The following is a 16,781-nucleotide window of genomic DNA, read 5'->3' as shown; positions in this document are numbered from 1 at the left end:
GGTATAAATTGACCAAAAGAGACCTTATAAAGAAGACAAAGAGGTCCATTAGAGGTATTTATCTTCCTAAAATCATCTTGAGTATCATATTCAACTGTTTGTAGGCAGATAAGACAAATATTTGATCATTTATTGGTCCACACTATATTCTATCTTGAAGCGGCTTGGTTTGGATTTGTCGAAGAAATTTTGCTCGAATCGCTGTAGGAATCGTCTTTCATTATACTAGATTTTTCTCAAACTATTGAACTGATTATGACAAAACGTGACAGAAATACTTGAAATAACCAGTATTACAAAGGGAAAAAGTCACATTCAGTTTATTCAACAATAATGTCTGACTTATTTAAGAAAAACAATTATGTCAACTAAGAATATGACAAGGCGTAAGTTATCTGTGACTGAACTTTGACAATCAATTGACATGTCAAATGCCGATAGGAGCACTAGGAGCATATAGGTTTTCTTTTGTTACATCTTTTGACATCAGACTCGGACTTCTCTTTAACTGAATTTTAATGTGCGTATTGTTATTGTTTTACTTTTCTACATTGGCTAGAGGTATAGGGGGAGGGTTGAGATCTCATAAACATGTTTAACCCCGCCGCAATTTTGCGCCTGTCCCAAGTCAGGAGCCTCTGGCCTTTGTTAGTCTTGTATGATTTTAAAATTTTAGTTTCTTGTGTATAATTCGGAGTTTAGTATGACGTCCATTATCACTGTACTATTATGCATATTTTAGGGGCCAGCTGAAGGACACCTACGGGTGCGGGAATTCTCGCTACATTGAAGACCCATTGGTTGCCTTCGGCTGTTGTTTGCTCTATGGTCGGGTGGTTGTCGCTTTGACATATTCACCATTTCCTTTCTCAATTTTATCATTTCAATGTTAATCACACCGTCATTGTCAGAGAAAATCCTAATATTCTTTTAATATGCAGTCGTTTTATTTTGTCATCGTTTACACATTTCATCAATCATACTTGATTATGTTCAAATGAATTTTCATCTTGAGAACCAATCATAGGAAACTATCATTTATCCTTTCACTGCCTCAAGTTCTTCACTGAAACGATCAAGTATAAGAGTTTATCAGTTTACAAAACATTGGTTTTAACCCCCCCCCCCTTTTTTTTTAACCACACACACTAACTAATCTAAAATTGATGAAACGGTGATTGAAAAGACCACTAGTAAGAAGGAGGAGGAACACTACTTTACCTTTTGGTTGTTTGTACGTCCGTTCAGAACATATTCCTGTAGCATCAATATTTTCGATGGTAATGTGCACAACTATCTCATTTTACATTACATACAATTTTCATGTTAATTAAGAGTAAATAACCAATCCGTTATAACACAATGCCTAATCACTTGTTTTAGTTATCGACTAATAATAATGGAGAAACACGACGGGTGTCAAACATCGAGCATGATCTTCTAACCATCTAGATCAACTGAAACGGTATCCAATCAAAATGAACGTTACAAACGTTGTTGCATTAGAATACCTAATCACTTGTTTCAGTTATCGACTAATAATAATGAAGAAACACGACGGGTGTCAAACATCGAGCATGATCTGCTAACCATCTAGATCAACTGAAACGGTATTGCTCATTCTATGCTGTGTTATATTTTGTAGTATGTTGCTTGTCTTTTGTCGTTATCCCGTTTGTCATGGTGTTGTCAGTATCTGTATTCATTTCGTTTATGGATTATCATTGATATGGTCATATTTATAAATTAACAGTGTACAAAACTTTTGAATGTTTGAAATACTAAGGCTTTTCTACCTCGGGAAAAGATTACCTAAGCTGTATTTGGCAAAACTTTCAGGAATTTTTGTCCTCAATGCTCTTCAACTTCGTACTTTATTTGGCCCTTTTATCTTTTTTGGATTCGAGCATCACTGATAAGTCTTTTTCAGACGAAACGCGCGTCTGGCGTAAATAAACAATTTAATCCTGCTTTCTATGGTGAGTTTATTCGACTTATGTGTTATGAATGACTCATTACACTGTTTTCATCTCCTTTTGCTTTTACAAATAACAATTAAGCTTTAAGAAACTTAATACCAGTTCTTTAAGATTTTACAAGCAAATTTTCTAAGACTAAGTAAATGTACTACAACAATTAAAAAAACAACTTGCTACCAATCTTCTTAATTATATCTACATGTATCTGTTCTGTCTCTTAAAATTACACCAAGAGTATAAATAAAATTGAAAATTAAGAGAATCCATATAAAGAAGAAGATGTGGTATAATTGCCAATGAGACATTTCTCCATCAGAGACTGGTTGGCTTAGAAGTAGGAACTACATGTATAGTTCACCTTGTGGCCTTCAACAATGAATTTCACTCGTTGACATACATTAAGGTTCAGTTGATATGAAAGTATTTATTTGAGAACCCTATTAATATTCTTGAATATAACCCCAAAAGTCTTCAAATTGTTTTGACATCTTGATGTCTCTGTAGTGGTTCGACAATATATCACAGATAAGATGATTTCTCAAATGCTTCATTGTCCTTCCCATTAACAGCATGTTTTTGTTTACTGGTCTCCATGGTATCACTCAAAACTCTCTCTTTTGTATCAGGAACACACGCAACACAAACTGCAGACAGAAGCATCAAACCACCACACAAGAAATACATAACTCCAGTTGTGTTTTGACTCTGGAGAAGAAAAAAATCTTCATTTATGTTACATGGTAATACATTGGTTAATTTACTGAGAAGATAGTCTGGTAAGGTGTTACAGTAAAATAATCAGTTTCTAAGTGTCCAGCGTTTGTTATTGTTTTTCGATTTATTGGGTGACTTTTTTTACTTGGTTTGAATTGTATATGTACGAGTTTTTTGTTTTGTTTTGTTTTGTTTTGTTTTGTTTCGTTTTATTTTATTTCGTTTTGTTTTTATTATTGTGTACACATTTTGTTTTGTTTACTTTGTTATGATTTGTTTGTGCTCATTATTTAGTGCGTGTTGTCTTGCGTTTTCCTTTTGCCTCCGACTTGTTTTGAGGATTTAGGAAGTATCTTTAGTGTTTCATTATCATTGGGTCATATATAATTAATTAAAAAAAAAAAGCTTAACAGGGTTTTTTTCTTAGCATCCTGTTCTATGCATGAACAAATATATAAAAAACTTAACATAATAATATTGCTACATTTTGTTTTCTAGATTACACTATAGGATTCAATAACGAGTTGCCATCTGTGTTACTAGTAATCGAAATTAAAATTTGACTAGATAACGACCTAGGTCCATATGTATAAAGCTACTTAACTTGAGATTTGTCCCGAAAGGACGGAATTTTCTGCATGTCATAAGATATATAAAGGTTGCGATTGAAAGATGCACGGGTGTCTTCCTCCATGTTGGATTTTGAAGTAGCAAATAACGTTGGTCTAGATCTTTGATGAAATGTGCAAATTTTGAGAGTAGTATATAATTTATTTGTAACACTTTTGATGACCTTATTTGTGTTTGATAAAAAAAAAAATCAAATTTGCCAAATAGGGGGAGATAATTCAGATACAGTAACTACTTTAATACAAAGTGTTGTGACCCATACTCTTAATATATTTTTGATAAAAGCATGATAGAATCTTCATTTCGACAAACTATTAAAATTATTATGCATACGGGCTCTGTTCTTATGGAGATTTTTTGTATTACATGTACAATCTGACAATATACCGCACACAAAATTACCATTAGAAACATCTGTTTACTTGCTTTTCTGATGTTTACAAAATACACTCAGTCTCACTGGTTCTTTCTGTGCTTGTATTCGCCCTCTGGCATTGTGATAACCTTGATATTTATAGGCTATCGTTGGTTATATCAACGATATTGATTATCGCTTGAGCCGGTACGGTGAAAGTGAGAAAAGCAATCGAGTTGAGATGACAAATGATAATCTGTTTATCGCTAGTTTACCTATAAAGACTTTTTCATTTACAACGGCGTGTGTTCCCTTGTTTCTATCGATAAATGTATACATACCACATAGACTATCTGGGGTGCAACCATTGCACCAATACGTGCAACTGTATTATGTATACCATATCCTATGTTTCTGTCGATATATTAATAAAACATGATTATCTAGGGGAAAATCATTCTGTAGTTATATGAAAATTATCATTGTAATTGCAATAACAAAATACTGCACTTTAATGATTTTTTTCAATAAACTTTTGCCGGAGAAATTTCTTGTTGAGCTAGGATTTCAATTGAAGATGATGATAATTAGATATAATATGAGATCAAAATTGTTTCCAATTTGAAATGAAAAAGAATTTGATAGGAATTTAAAAAAAAACCATATTTATGTACTATATGGATTTTCAAAATTATTATCTATTGAGATATTTGCTTAGATTTTGTTTCTAAACTGTATTTAGTTGCATTCATTTTCTTGTATATTATATAATTATTCTTAAAAGATTTTTTCTAGGTAAACTGAATGAAAGCCCTGTAATATATGTGAACCTTTTTATTTACAGTCAATTTGTTATTATTACATATTAACTTATGTAATGTTGGAAACTAGTCCAATGTTTAATACATGTGACCTTAAAAATGAGAAACAAGTTCATTATGTCTAACATGTAACGTGGAAACCAAGGTATGATATTCATAATATGCAACGTAGTGATTGGCGTGTCATGAGGGTAATTGTATGTTGACTGTACTTGATATAACAAATATTACTCGAGGTGAATCCGAGGGCAATAGTTCGTATCGAGGGAAAACAAGAACTATCTTTAAAAAAGATATCCGACGTATTTAAATTTGAGTAAATGTTTAAAACTATCATTTGGATAACCTTCAGAAGCACAAAGATACTATTTAAATAACGTTTGTGTTCAGTATTTTCGGTCCTCGTATCTTTCTGTTTACATTCACCAAAACCCCGTGGAAATCTCACATGCGTAGGTGCGTTCTAAAAGTCATGTACTTTCGTACAACAAAGTTTACATTAAAATCTATATAATTGTCCCGAATAAACAGCTGTCACAGATGCAAAGAGCTATTGGAGAAACAATTATTTTAATAAAAATATAAATCTTTGTAAGATCTAGTCAAATATTTATAGTTTTTCACTTGCTTTCCATCACAATATAATTAACGAGACGTTTTTTCAAACACAACCAAATCACCCACCATGACAGCATTTTGTCCAATCACAGAAAGGATTTTCGAGCATGCGTATTCTGTTGCCATAGTTAAGCGTCCTTAAGTTCAAAGGGCACAAACCGAAACTAATACCCACTATGTCGGAAAAACATCAAATTTGCTCAGCCTCATATGTTTATAACCAGGCATTGAGAAAAATTGAGAAAGAAATTGGGAATGTGTCTAAGAGACAACAACCCGACGAAACCAGATTACAGCCGAAGGCCATTAACATTGGTTTATTTTTTTTTATTTTTTTTTAATGAAAACGTCAATTTTAAAAAAAACAATTTTCATATTCAAACGGACACAAGATTGCATAATATTTCAATTCATATGATGTATAGGAAGGCATATGTTATTCTTATAGATGTCAGTTGTAAATATTTGATATACAGTAATCAAAACCAGATATCGCTGCGTCAAAATTTTCATGCATCTAATTAACAGTAACAAATTTTTTTTTTTTTACATAGCTTCATCTTAGTACTTTATTCATTTAATTAAGGTTATGATGACAAGAATATACAGAAACAATCATTAGTTTGATAACATGATAACAATATTGACTACCATTCTTATCTGCGTTTTTGGTTCACAGGGGATATCAATGGGCTCGTACTTGTATTCCGGCCCTGGTAACACACCAAGTTTCCTGATAAGCCGGGATAATTGCATTATGTTGGACACCGTATTTTATGTTTATAAAACGTAAACTTTTAGGTGGCTTGGCAGTATTCAGGCCTGGCCCAGAGGGATAATGATAGCCTTTTTAGAACTTTCACCCCTTTCTGACACTGCTCAAGATCTCTTCATACACAGTTATCTAAATTACTTTTATTTAATATTCAGAAATGAGTTTGAATATGATTGTATCAAGACCGTTGACTCTTTTTGATTTAAAAAAAACTAAGGCCAATTAGAATATATACCCAATGCATCCCTCTGTTTGGAAAAGTATGTTCAGTTGATACTGTATATGTTGTCCAAACACACTGTTCAGATACATTCACTTAAGAAGGGTACACAAAAGAGCAACCTAAATTCCTGAATGCAAATGACACAATGCCACCTTAACTTTATCTTGTAGTAAAACAAGTACGTGTTATATGTTTTTATTAAATTAGCATAGTGTTTACCTGACAACTGTTGGATAGGATTCTGTAGTAAGGAGCATAAGACATGCCCAGCCTGCTCCAACGCCTAGCTTGGATGCCAAAGCAAAACCATTTATTAAACCAAACTTATATTGTGTAGCTACAAAAAGTATAAACAGAGACATTATAGATAAACGGATTAAACTTTATTTACGCCAAACGCGCGTTTTGTCTTCAAAAGACTCAGTAGTAACGTTCGAATCGTAAAAGTTAAAATCTTAACTAAAGAGCATTGAGGACTCAAATTGAAATAAACCTTATATTTGTTTAAAATGATTAAAAACAAGCATTTTGAACAAACTTAATTCTGTGTATATTTTACGTACGTAATTAATCTAATATGAGGTGCACATTAATATGTTAAGTAAATGTTTATAACATATTCAGTATGTGAAATAAAAAAGATTGATAAGTGTTTCTCTACTTTTGAATAAATCAGTTCCTTCAAAGTGATATATAAAGAAAGATTCGAGTTTGAGAATTATGCTTTCTTAGTTAAAAGAAAACAATATTTTGACAAACGTTTCAGTGTGGGTTTCAAATTTTCTATAATTTTGATGACAGCATGTTTTACGCTTACCAATAGTCTGTACGATACCTACGGTGGTACCAGTAGCAGCAACAAATAGAAAGAACATGAATGTTGTCCACTTACGTCCAATACTAAAAGTAGATACAATACAAGAAAACATTTTACTTTGATGTACATTTTGAAACATAAGATATCATTTGCAAATGTTTGGTATGAAGAGTTGAAAATGTTTGCCAGAACTCTTGTGCAAGACCAGTAATCGGATTAAAAGCAGACTACATATTCCATTTCAAACATATAAAAACTTATTTTAAAGGCGTTTCATTCCAAAATCAGTTAACATGTTGTAATTTGTAGCTATAATGCATGACTAAAATTACCTTTCTGTGTTTTTGAATGTGAACGGTTTTCTTTATGATTGACTAAGGACTGCAACGAAGAGCAAAGGTAAAACTACTAATTGTTTTTATATATATATAGAAACTGTCAAGAATACCTTTTCTCCTGCAACATCTTCATTTATTTCAACATCTTCATTTATTTTAGAGAATTTCTTTTTCAGTGTATGCTCTCTATAAATAGAGTACGAAAGGATCAGTGCACAACAAATAGCCGGTTTGAGAATCAAAGACGGTCTATGAAAATTGTTTTCACCAATATTTGTAACTGAAAATTAACATACTGAAATAAAATCAGATATATAGTTTTATAGAATGGAATTATTATTCAAGTCTTCTCATTCATAAGCAAACTTAAACTTACCAATGATTAAAAAACCAAGCTAATAATAAGGACGGTACTTCTACGATACTTAGTAAAAACATATTTAGATACAAACTGCCGGACAGCTGCTGGACACCGAAGGATATAGCATAATATGTATAACCACATGAAATCCTTAAAAAGATTAATGAATTTTTAAACTGTTCATACATTAATTGAAGCAATTTATATTTGATTTACTAAGTTTTTTTTATTGTAATGATGTGTTTCATTTGTAACTTTTTACAATATTTTAAATAACCAAACATATTTTAATTTGATCAACGTTTATTTTATTTTATACGGCAATTATGATCTATGCTCAGTCACATTATATTGACCATATATTTATTTATGATATTCATATTTATAAGGTAGACAATGTACATGTATTTCTGTCAAAGTGATTTCCGTCGATTTTTATTTGTGGCGTCAATGAATAATACAGGCTCGCGGAAATCTTATAACTCATGGTCATTTCTGCATATTTGTGATCATTACTGTTTTATTATTATTTCTAGACATCTTTTTATTTAGTTGTCTTGTTGTCATTAACGACAATTAGTATTCCATTTATTGAAAGAGAAATGATGTTTATTTTATCGTATACGACTTCTCTATTTGAGAAATGACGTTTTGTATTTAGTCTCTTGAACATTTTGTTTTACTCGAGCGTCACTGATGAGTCTTTTGTAGACGAAACCCGCGTCCGTCGTAAATACAAAATTTCCTTGTTCCTACCATCCTACAGCCAGAAAAATACTCTTCTTTAGTAAATCTGGATTCTTTAATACATCAAAATAAGTGTAATTGTTATTGTCTTGAGGCAAAGATTTCACAAGCATCTTAAGTCTGGATGTATCAGGAAATGGATTTCCGTTAAATTTTGCGATCTTTCTGATAACCTCTTCTGCCTTCTCCACTTGATTATTAGCGACTAACCATCGGAAACTCTCCGGTATCAACCTAAAAAAACACCACCATTACTACTTAAACTGTGTATAATAACATTATCCTTGAGTTGGTTTCATATACTCGTAATAACAGGTTACTGGTAATAAGAAAAATTCAATAATTAAACGTTAAAGAACACCAGAAACAACGTATTTGACGTCACAAAGCCGTGATATATGGAATTATATAAAAGAGCTGAGCAGAGTGTCATAAAATTACAATACAACCTATGGGACTTTCCGTTCTGAATTTTCATCGGAGTTCAGTATTGTTCATCTTCGCTAGCCAAGGGTTACGATCCACTCCCGTTCTCTTCACCCTTGGCGGATTGAGATAAAATGTCGAAAACACAAGGTAAGGATTTTAATTGGTTGCAATCGAAACTCGCTGCATCCAAACAAAAAGCGCCTATAACATGATCACGTGTAAATGTAGAAAGTGTTTGTAAACAATTGCCACGTGTTTATTGTGCAACAAGTCTTTACATTCTATAAACATACGACTATATTTAGTGACAACTTGAATGTTTTTAATCAATTAGTAGAAGTTCCTGTGTTTTATGCACAAATGCATGAATGTTGACGTAAATTTTCGTTTCCGGCTTTATCAAGTGTGTAGAATCTAGATGCTACCGTGTTTTTACCTCCAAATTGAAGAGTTCACGTGCTACCATTGGTCAAGAATAATGTATTCGGAACGGAATGGACGTGACTTTAATCTTCCGATAGATGGCGCAACATTGTTTTCACAAATGTTGGCTTAACCTGCCAAGGGGGAAGGGAACGGATCCCGGAGTGGATCGTAACCATTGGCTAGCGAAGATTAGTATTTTTGTGATTTTACTTTTTACATGACGAACACTTTAACTAAGTTGATAAAACAAACGGATATATCTTCCTAACTTATGGTTTATATATAAAATGAGGGTCTACATGGGGTTTACAGAATAGTGTGAAAAGGCGAAGAATAAAGGGCAAAACAATTAAAAAGAAAAAGGGATACATGTAAACAGGGTGTTATAATGTAATAGTAGACAACCATGCACAAACAAGATAAATAATAGAGAAAAAATGGTCAAAGTATTTAAAAAGAATAAAGAAAGTAGTAATTTATTATTAATACGTTACCACCATGTAAACAACTGGGGGAATGTAACAGCAGCTGTAGCTATGTGTAAATAAAACCAATCATGGACAAGATACGAAACTCCTCCGTAACTGGCAGCAAATATTGACCATATAGGCACAGCCAAAAGCATTGGTCTATATTTCCCGGAAACAAATTCTATCTTGTATGTAAGATGCACCGTTAAATATATACCACAGCCACATCCAATGAAAAATCGCATAACTGCAAACATTTGCCAATTAATTGAAAAAGCTGCGATGAGATTTGAAACTAGTAGGACAAGCAATGACAAAAAGTATGTAGGTTTTCTGCCAAATCTATCACCAAACTGTCCTGCTGCCAAACTACCGACAAGTAAACCTCCCATTTGAATCGTTGTTATAGTTTGAGTAATATAATCCAGATCACATACAAGATTAAACTGAAACAGAGTAACAAAATTAATGTTATTGAAAGTGATCAAGGTCTGTGATGGGTTCAATCAAATATCAAGTATCAAATTTAAAATAAAAATCCTTTCTCAGCATATGTGTGTATTATCAGAGCTCATATTTGGCAAAAAGTAAGTTAGGGTTGGAGTACAATTTAGTATTGGTTTGTATATTCAGTATTACAAATGTACATATACTGAAATAAGCACATTTTGATGAAAAAATGCTTTTCATTGTAAGAACTTTTCAATTACAGGAAATTATCTACATATAAAAATGAAGATGTGGTATGATTGCCAATGAGACAACTTTTCACAAGAGACCAAATAAATGACACAGAAACTAACATCTATAGCTCAACGTACGGGCTTCAACAATGAACAAAGCCCGTACCGCATAGTCAGCTATATAAGGCCCCCGAATGACAATGTAAAACAATTCAAACGAGAAAACTAACATGTTGTTGTTTATTTACTTTGTTTGAATTTGAATTACAAATATCTTTCAATTGATTAAAACAATCTTGATTGAATGACTCATCTTATAGGGCGAAAATATAGTTTTATACAATTTTCAATTGTGTAACGCAGGAGGAAAACTAGCAAGAGTCAAGATGGTCCATTAATTGTGTTTTTTTTTTTTTTTTTTTTTTAGTAATTTTATTTCATGAATTTTATTCGATCCGATAGATTGTTTCTAAGCTCATATGAGACATAATAGTGCTTACTCGTTGTATTATGATAACGAATTATTTTAATGAAATTGAGAATGAAAATGGGAAATGTGTCAAAAATACAACACCCCGAACAAAAAGAGCAGACAACAGCCAAAGGCCACCAATGGGTATTCAATGCAGCGAGAAACTTCCGCAACCTGGGTCTTTCTCCATCAAGTGCCATGCATTTCAGCTTTTGGACATTTAAAATATGTTTAAAAATACGTACCTCGCTTACAATAGTGTTAAGTGACGGATCAAAAACTTTACGCAGACAGCTTAAATCGCTATAATTACTAGGTGGTCGACATGTTTGCTCTTGTGTACCGTTTATATGCACAATGTTTAAAGTTCGGTTCCCCCATTCACACGACCAGTTTGGTATTGCTCCTCCAAAGGTCATCATAAGAATGCTCCAGGCAGTAGATATTTCTCCAAGACAAAGACTGCCCACCACTAAAAGCTGGAAAACTCCGAAGCCCCCACATTTAACTAATGTTTCGTCTAAAAAGAAACTTAGCTCTACGGCTGACATAACTGTAGTTGCTTTTTATCGAGATGAAAGCTTAAAAAAAGATAGAAATAGAAGGATTATTTATGTAAGAATCCACATAATGTTTACGTTTTTATATATGGGTGTTCGTTTTATTCAATTGTTAAAAATCAGTAGTATTCAACATTCAATATTTTAACAATATGATTGTGATTTCTGAACATATAACTGAACTAGAATGCCTACACATAACTCAAAACTGAATTTTTTATAATTCTAAAAAAGGTTGTAATTCTCCAAAAGAAATGTGAAATAACTTTCTTAACTTAATTCAAAACAGTTTTTGAATTAATTCCATACATCATCTTTTAGATATGTTCTAATTTCCTTGATGATTATGTAATATTTATCGATGCAAAGGTTGCCACATTTTAAGAGTTTTGAGCACCGATAGTTATAGAAATAAACGTTTCATCTTAAGAAAATATTTTTAAAATGTTTAATATATGAAATTTTGTTTACTGTAAATTTCTAATTTCCTGCAGAAAACAACAATTATCTGCAAGTGAGAATTAAACTTGTTTAGATATAGAAAATTAGTTGACAGACAATCATATGTGAAGGACACACATCAGCATGTAACTTTACGATGTGAGATATACTGGTTTTAGTTAAGACTGTTCTTACCGGTGCATTACGTTTGCGCGCATTACCATTACATTTTGCAAAAAGATCATTACGTTTGCGCGCAGCTTTTGATTACATTTGCGCGCATTTGAAGGTAAAAACAGGTAAATACAGGAAAGAAAACTTATTTATTGATATGTTCATTTTTTACAAGCATAAGTACCCCTTCCGTTAGTCTAAGTCAAGTAATGCCAAAAGACTTGCGGGAAGTCAAAATCAATGTACTCAACGAAAATATCATGTTTAGCTAAAAAGTGTAAATTTCTTCCGATTTACATGGTAATTGAAATTAATTATCGTATTGAGCTTGAAACTAAATTTGGTAAGTGGCTAAATTAAAAACCGATTAAAATCACGGTCTTGTAAATTGATTTAAATAATTGGATTTAAAATCTTTTTACATTTTAAATAAAACACACATTTTTCGATTGTGCTAAAATATCTGTATTCATGTTACACTCACAAAACACCGTAAACGTATGATATGTGTGGTAAAAAAATTATGAAATCACAAATATTTTTGCATTTTCTGTTGATATGCGTTTCATATGAAAAAATATATGTTTACTTCATTTGATTTCATACATAATGCATATATGCAGAAACATTTTTAATTGTTTCAGTTATTAATTTTGATCACCAGTCCCCCTTTTCCTCTAACATTTGTACAGTTGGCGCCTTAGTCGCATATATCTGCTTCGTTTTTTTTTAATATCGACATCGTACGATGCCAAGAACAAATCAGTTTTTGTTTATAATTACATAAGAATATAAAGAAAACATATCTTACCCCTTTAATATCATGTATGAGATGTTCAGGTTAGATAATGACCATGGTAAGAGTCTAGATTATTTTAATGTACGTAAATGTTGAACTGTGATTAGATGTGTAAATATTATACTTCATTATATAAATAAAGAGTTTGATGATAGTAATGATGAAATGCGCTAGAATATTTTGTAACCAAGATAAGACTGACAATACTGAAACTTTTGAAGTACACTGCGTCTCTGGGGTACACGTTTTTTTTTTTGTACGGTCATGTCTCGTTATATACTTGTATAAGAAATCAAAGGTTATGGGCAATGCTAATTCATACCAACACTGGAAGGTCCACTTCGAAACAGAGCTGGTTAATACGCATGCTTGTGAAGTCAACCAAAAGCAACACATATATAAGATAAACAAAGGACTGTGCTTGGATCTACAAATATTTGATTGGTCTTTTCTACGATAACCACGGTCACTCTTAATGGTGATAACGAAGGAAATCCTTTGGATCTACCTATATGTCAGTGTAATTTCTGGGAATATCATATTCCCCCTTTTTTTAATAACGAAGCAATCCACATGATCTACTCGTGTTTGCAGTGTCTTAAAACTTTCTTCGATAAATGCGTCCCTCTTTTAATGTTAACGATTAACTCATTTTATCTACTCATATTTTCCATGTCCTTTCTGAAAAGATTGCGTTCCCCTTTATTGTATTAACTCAGGTTCCGTTGATCTACTAATTTGCAGTGTCCTTTCTGCAATAATTGTGTTTCCCTTGTATTAGATTAACACAAGAATTACTCAAATCGACTCATATTTGAAGTGGTTTTTTTTACGCAATGATCGCGCTATACACTCTTCGTGAGCTTAAAACAAGAATTCCTTAGATTGGGTCATATTTGCAGTTTGCTTGTTTTGCAATGATCGTGTGTCCCTTTATTAGATTAAGACCAGAATTTTTTGAATCGACTCATATTTGTAGTGCTGTTTTAGTTTTAGTTTTTGTTATTGTTTTTTTTGTTTTTGTTTTGTTGTTTGTTTTTGCAATGATCGCGTCTGCCTTTATTAGATAAACAAAGGAATTGCTTCAATCAACTAATATTTGCAATTATCGCGTTACACCTTATTAGATTAACATGGTTAAGACAAGAATCATGTAGATCTACTAATGTTATTTTTAAATGAAGAAAAATGATGCATTTGATCTTTTCTGTGATTTCCTCCTTTCATACAGTACCGAAATCTTTTTTTTAATAAAACGGGTTACAATAAATCAATTTTACATGTTTCTCATTTGTTTTTATTTTACCCCTACCCTTTACCGCATAAGTACATGGTAAATTTATTTTATGATTATGGAACGCTTATCTATTTAGAATTTCCGAAATATTAAATGAATATTTTACACACAAAGAAATTAGAAAATAAAGTCATGGAACCATTGAACATGTTTGGCATATCGTGTAGACTGTATTTCGAACTCAACATGTGCATGTTATAACTACTTATGGACCAGGAATTCTGATACAATGCATACATTTACATGTAAGCTGAAGATTTGCATTTCTGCATGATTAAAGGATGCATGTGACTGTGTAATTCATCATGTACTAGTAACTGATGTCGAGTATTATGTGCAACCAGAAAGTTCATGCACATTCGACTTAAAGTATATACACTAACAATTATTTCTTTGGGAGAACAAATATTCTCGTAAAGACTTCTATACTGTTTAACATATGTTGTCACAAACATTTGGGGACCTCGGTTGCCATGTTGTCCAAGTAGTCAAACTGAAGTTGTGAGTTGGAATCTTGCGCGTGGCAGGTCTTAATCCAATTGGAATGTTTGTCATCTTTGTCTTAATCTAGTAAAGATTGGCGGTTCTCTTTGGGCACTCCGGTTTACTCCGCCAATAAAAACTAACCGCTACGGCATACAGGCCTTCTAATTGTGTGATTCGAGCACAACTTTCTTTATTGACAAGGATAGGATTGTCAGTTTTCATACTAAAGGTAGGTGATTCTCTACGGGCACTTCGATTTCCTCAATCAATAATAAACTGAACGCTACGAAGAAGTACGCTAGTGCTGAAAGTGGTGTAAAATCAATCAACCAATATTAACCACAATCCGTTCTCCAATTCCAATAATGTAACCAACCGAATTAGACTTATCACCGGTACTGTACTAATATATATATGTATATGAGCTACACGAAAGGTGCCATATGTGGAGTAAGATCTGCTTATCCTGCCGGAGTACTTAAGATCACCATCGGTTTCTGGTGGGATTCGTGTTCCTCGTTTGGTTTTTATGCCTTGTTGTTTATGATGTTGTGTGTCTTTTGGTTTATATTTGTCATGGCGTGGTCAATTTATTTTCGACTTTTAGTTTGAATGTTCTTTCTTTGCCTCTCTTTTTTAAACAAATGTATTGAATTAATTGGTGTTTTGTTTTATGGTTTTTAGTCTAAAAGAATACAATAAAGGACTCGAGTTTTCTCGTTTGAATTGTTTCTAATTTTTCATCAAGCTCTGTAATAGCATACTTTACGTTTTTGAGATTTTCTCATTATTGAAGACGGACGATGACCTAATAATGCTAATATCCACGTCATTTGAACTCTGGTGACTATTTTTAGTATTCCCATAAGTAATGATTCCACATCTTCTTTCCATATTGTTCTGTTACTCATTGATACTGACGTCATTACTGACTTTCTTACTTCATGTTCCGTTATATACTAGTTGCGATGTTCTACGCTGATCTATTTAAGTTTGATCGTTCATTTGATTTAACTAGCAGCGGGTCTTGAAGATACTTACGATATTGACGTTCAAATTTCGTCAAATAGAATTGTCATATGAGTGACGTGTATGTGTCTTTTTTCATTACATGTAGTTTGCATTGGTGGTTCGATGTAGTTTGAACGATTTCACTCTATCAAGCGTACAACTTAAGTCATTTGTATTACAGTTACCTTATTCATCTTTTACTTTGACGGAAACAGAACACATAAAATGTAAATAAATGATATCTTATCACGTTCATATTTAATTTTAGGCAGTGGCTATTTGACCGGCACCGGCAAAATAGATTTAGCCTGCTCTGATTAAATTATATCTCACTGGAATTAAAATGTAAGAATAATAATTAAATATCAAAATTTTATATTTAAAAACTTTTATTACTGTTACTTACATGTATATGTAACAGGAGGGGTTTTTAAGTTGTGTATTTCCCTAATCACAAGGCAAAATCTAATGACAAAACACATCAAAAATGAATGTACAACTGTCATATTCCTGACTTGGTACAGGCATTTTTAAATGTAGAAAATGGTGGATTAAACCTGGTTTAATACTTTATAATATTGATTAAAAGCATGAACACACATTTGCATATACATTATTAAATATGTAGAACTCAAATCTATGATGGGTTCTAAATCTATGGCAGATTCCTAATCTATGGTAAATGTGACGATATGCCATCCCAGATATATGGCAGATTTTTACAATCCTAAACTATGGCAAGTTTTGTAATTTCCTAATCTATGGCGGATTTTTGTTGTTTCCAAATCTATGGTAGTTTGTGCAAATGTAGAACAAGGCATCACTAACTTGTCTTAAATAAGTTGACATGTACGACAACGGGAGCATGTCTAAATCATTTGTGAAACAAAAATTCCATAATGTTCAACCAAATCTCACTTTAAATACTTTGCTAGCCGTAGACGCTAAAATATTTATTATTACTCTATTCCCAAAATATCTACTAACTACTAAAACAGCTGTGCCTTTCCTAAAACGCGGGATTCGGACGGTACATTGTATATCAAATAATTATTATCCGTCCTATAGATAAAAGATCACATCTTTCTTTAATTTATCGGCAAATTGTTCGAGAGGGAATTTTTTATACACAGGACTTCAGGAAAGTTTGCTGAA

At 32.4% G+C, this 16,781-nt stretch overlaps 1 protein-coding gene across 2 annotated transcripts in view; it reads right to left on the bottom strand.

Moving 5' to 3' along the window:
* The window catches only part of LOC139525400 (solute carrier family 22 member 4-like), a 91,100-nt gene extending 78,176 nt beyond the window's left edge, over positions 1–12,924 (bottom strand). The window contains exons 1-9 of one of the 2 annotated variants that reach the window (XM_071320718.1): positions 12,845–12,924; positions 11,104–11,439; positions 9,728–10,149; positions 8,388–8,612; positions 7,647–7,781; positions 6,933–7,015; positions 6,335–6,452; positions 4,020–4,092; positions 2,389–2,684 (exon numbers count right to left, since the gene is read on the bottom strand). In XM_071320718.1, the coding sequence (XP_071176819.1) occupies positions 2,499–2,684; positions 4,020–4,092; positions 6,335–6,452; positions 6,933–7,015; positions 7,647–7,781; positions 8,388–8,612; positions 9,728–10,149; positions 11,104–11,409 (1,548 nt within the window). In that variant the 5' untranslated portion in view covers positions 11,410–11,439; positions 12,845–12,924 and the 3' untranslated portion in view covers positions 2,389–2,498. Of the gene's footprint in view, positions 1–2,388; positions 2,685–4,019; positions 4,093–6,334; positions 6,453–6,932; positions 7,016–7,646; positions 7,782–8,387; positions 8,613–9,727; positions 10,150–11,103; positions 11,440–12,844 lie in introns of those variants that run through there. The other variant, XM_071320720.1, reaches the window with a different exon arrangement.
* Between the last annotated feature and the right edge of the window lie 3,857 nt (positions 12,925–16,781).

The sequence above is a fragment of the Mytilus edulis genome, chromosome 5 (assembly GCF_963676685.1).
Source record: "Mytilus edulis chromosome 5, xbMytEdul2.2, whole genome shotgun sequence".
Classification (NCBI taxonomy): Eukaryota; Metazoa; Mollusca; class Bivalvia; order Mytilida; family Mytilidae; genus Mytilus; species Mytilus edulis.
This window is presented reverse-complemented; position numbering and strand designations above follow the sequence as displayed.